The sequence below is a fragment of the Eurytemora carolleeae genome, unplaced genomic scaffold (genome assembly GCF_000591075.1).
Source record: "Eurytemora carolleeae unplaced genomic scaffold, Eaff_2.0 scaffold1515, whole genome shotgun sequence".
NCBI classification, from domain to species: Eukaryota; Metazoa; Arthropoda; class Copepoda; order Calanoida; family Temoridae; genus Eurytemora; species Eurytemora carolleeae.
In genome coordinates, this window is record NW_019398298.1 from 1,372 (window position 1) to 3,598 (window position 2,227).

The 2,227-nt window shown below is 30.0% G+C and overlaps 1 protein-coding gene across 1 annotated transcript in view; it reads left to right on the forward strand.

Annotated features, from left to right (window-relative positions):
• Nucleotides 1-1,614: 1,614 nt before the first annotated feature.
• LOC111717174 (ubiquitin-conjugating enzyme E2-34 kDa-like) overlaps nt 1,615-2,227 on the forward strand; it is a gene marked incomplete at its 5' end in the record, with an annotated part of 1,253 nt that continues 640 nt past the window's right edge. The window contains 3 exons of the mRNA XM_023492684.1: nt 1,615-1,658; nt 1,719-1,754; nt 1,848-2,168. Of these exons, the coding sequence (XP_023348452.1) occupies nt 1,615-1,658; nt 1,719-1,754; nt 1,848-2,168 (401 nt within the window). The remainder of the gene's footprint in view (nt 1,659-1,718; nt 1,755-1,847; nt 2,169-2,227) is intronic.

Below are 2,227 nucleotides of genomic sequence, written 5' to 3' on the forward strand. Positions count from 1 at the left end.
AGTGTTGTGGAAAACTTCTTTATGATTCATTTGAGACATATTAAACTTTTTAAAGATCTGTAAATCATGAGTTTGAGCGCAAATTCGACGTTCAAAACTCCTACTTTGGGGGTGGATACGTTTTCAGAATTAGTTTTTTTAAATTATTAAATAACAACAACGAAAAATAAAGTAAAAAGTATACAATAATTCAACTACCTTACATAGCCGGTCACTCCCTTTAAAGAACACTAGATCAGCCATTTTTAAAGGTTTTATATTTTGTTTTCCAAATTTTCCAATAAAATTAATATTAAAGGGACTGTAAGCGTGATTAATTAATGACCTTCCAATTAAGTAAAGAGGAACAGCCCTGATTCACAACGATACCCTTTAAACCTTTGACTGATCAACGATGTCGGACATATCCCTGTCAATCTACTGGAACGCTATAAATTGCTAAACACCTTGTTAGCAAGCTGTTCCATATTTAAAAAACATCAATATTACTTTCTAAAAATAAAATAAAAATTTACTTTTGAATGTTTAAAACCGTTGTTAACGTAAACCAACTGATCTATTTTCGAGTTACGCAAGTAGCAGACCAACTGTTTAAGTTCAAACTGTACACAGCGTACAGTTGCGTTTTAGAGGAACTCAAGCGGGTTTCGATATGTTTAAGCAAGGAGACCTCTCTACTCGATAAACAGTTAAAGTTTTCAAGGGTACCATTGTGAATCGGAAATTGCCCTCTATGCATGTTATGTTCACATGAAATAACGCATACAGTCTCTTTAAATGTTTAGAAAATTGTTTCATCACATTTCATTTAAAGCTGGCAAGCTGATAATGCTTGATCCTCTCTTTTTCTTAATATCGAGACTAACCTAATCTTGTGCTTGTATCTTGAAAAGTGTATAAAATTCAACCAATCAGAGTCGCCATTTAAGATTAATATACAGAAACGGAAGGGACTGTCTAATTAAAAAAAACCGGTTTTTGATTTTTCTCTGCTATATCCAAGAAAGAACGGTTTAAGAAGAAAATCAAAAGCGTGTCAATTGGATACTCAGATTAAGTAATAGGGATTAAGGATAACTCGTTCTAAAGTTTTCAGCTCAGAGCTCACAACTTTTGAATCTTGTGAAAAACTGATTTAAGTCAAATAAAATAAGTTTTAGTTTATTTATTCAAAAGCCGGGACATTTCAAATTTCATTAATTAAAAATCAAAAAAACCCAAAAATTTAAATTGAAAAATGCCAGTTCAGCTCAGAGTTTAAAAAGATTGAGAGTTAAACTCTACTTCATTTAAAAGTTTCCATCCCAGTTAAAACTTTGGAAAAAGTAAATAACATATTTTAGAAGTTTAATAGTTATGAAAATGCTAAAAATAATCACAAAGTTTTAATAAATTAATTTTGGTAAAAAAGAACTTTATCAATTTTGATTTATTGTATTTTCTCTCAGGACAGTGGACAAACGTAGGAGGGGCAGTAGATATGAAGGTAATATCATAATGATGAAGATGATGATGATGATGATGATGATGATGATGATGATGATGATGATATTTAGATCAAATATGATAATAATGAGCATGATAATGATGATAATGATTATGTTGATGATTAAGATAAGGTCAAGTATGATAATGATGATGATGATGATGATATTAAGGTAAAGTATGATGATAATGATGAAGATGATGATGATGATGATGATGATGATGATATTAAGGTCAAGTATGATTATGATGATGATGTTGATATTAAGGTCAAGTATGATGATGATGATGATGATGATATTTAGGTCAAATATGATAATAATGATGATGATGATGATGATGATGATGATGATGATATTAAGGTTAAGTTTGATAATGATGATGATGATAATGATATTAAGGTCAAGTATTATGATGGTTATGATGATAATGATGATATTAAGGTCAGGTATGATGGTGATGATGATGATGTTATTAAGGTCAAGTATGATGATGATGATGATGATGATGGTATTAAGGTCAAGTATGATGATGATGATGATGATGATGTTATTAAGGTCAAGTATGATAATGATTATGATGATATTAAGGTCAAGTATTATGATGATGATATTAAGGTCAGATATGATGATGATGATGATATTAAGGTCAGGTATGATAATGATGATGATGATGATATTAAGGTCAAGTATTATGATGATGATGAAGATGATGATGATGATGATGATGATGATGATGATGA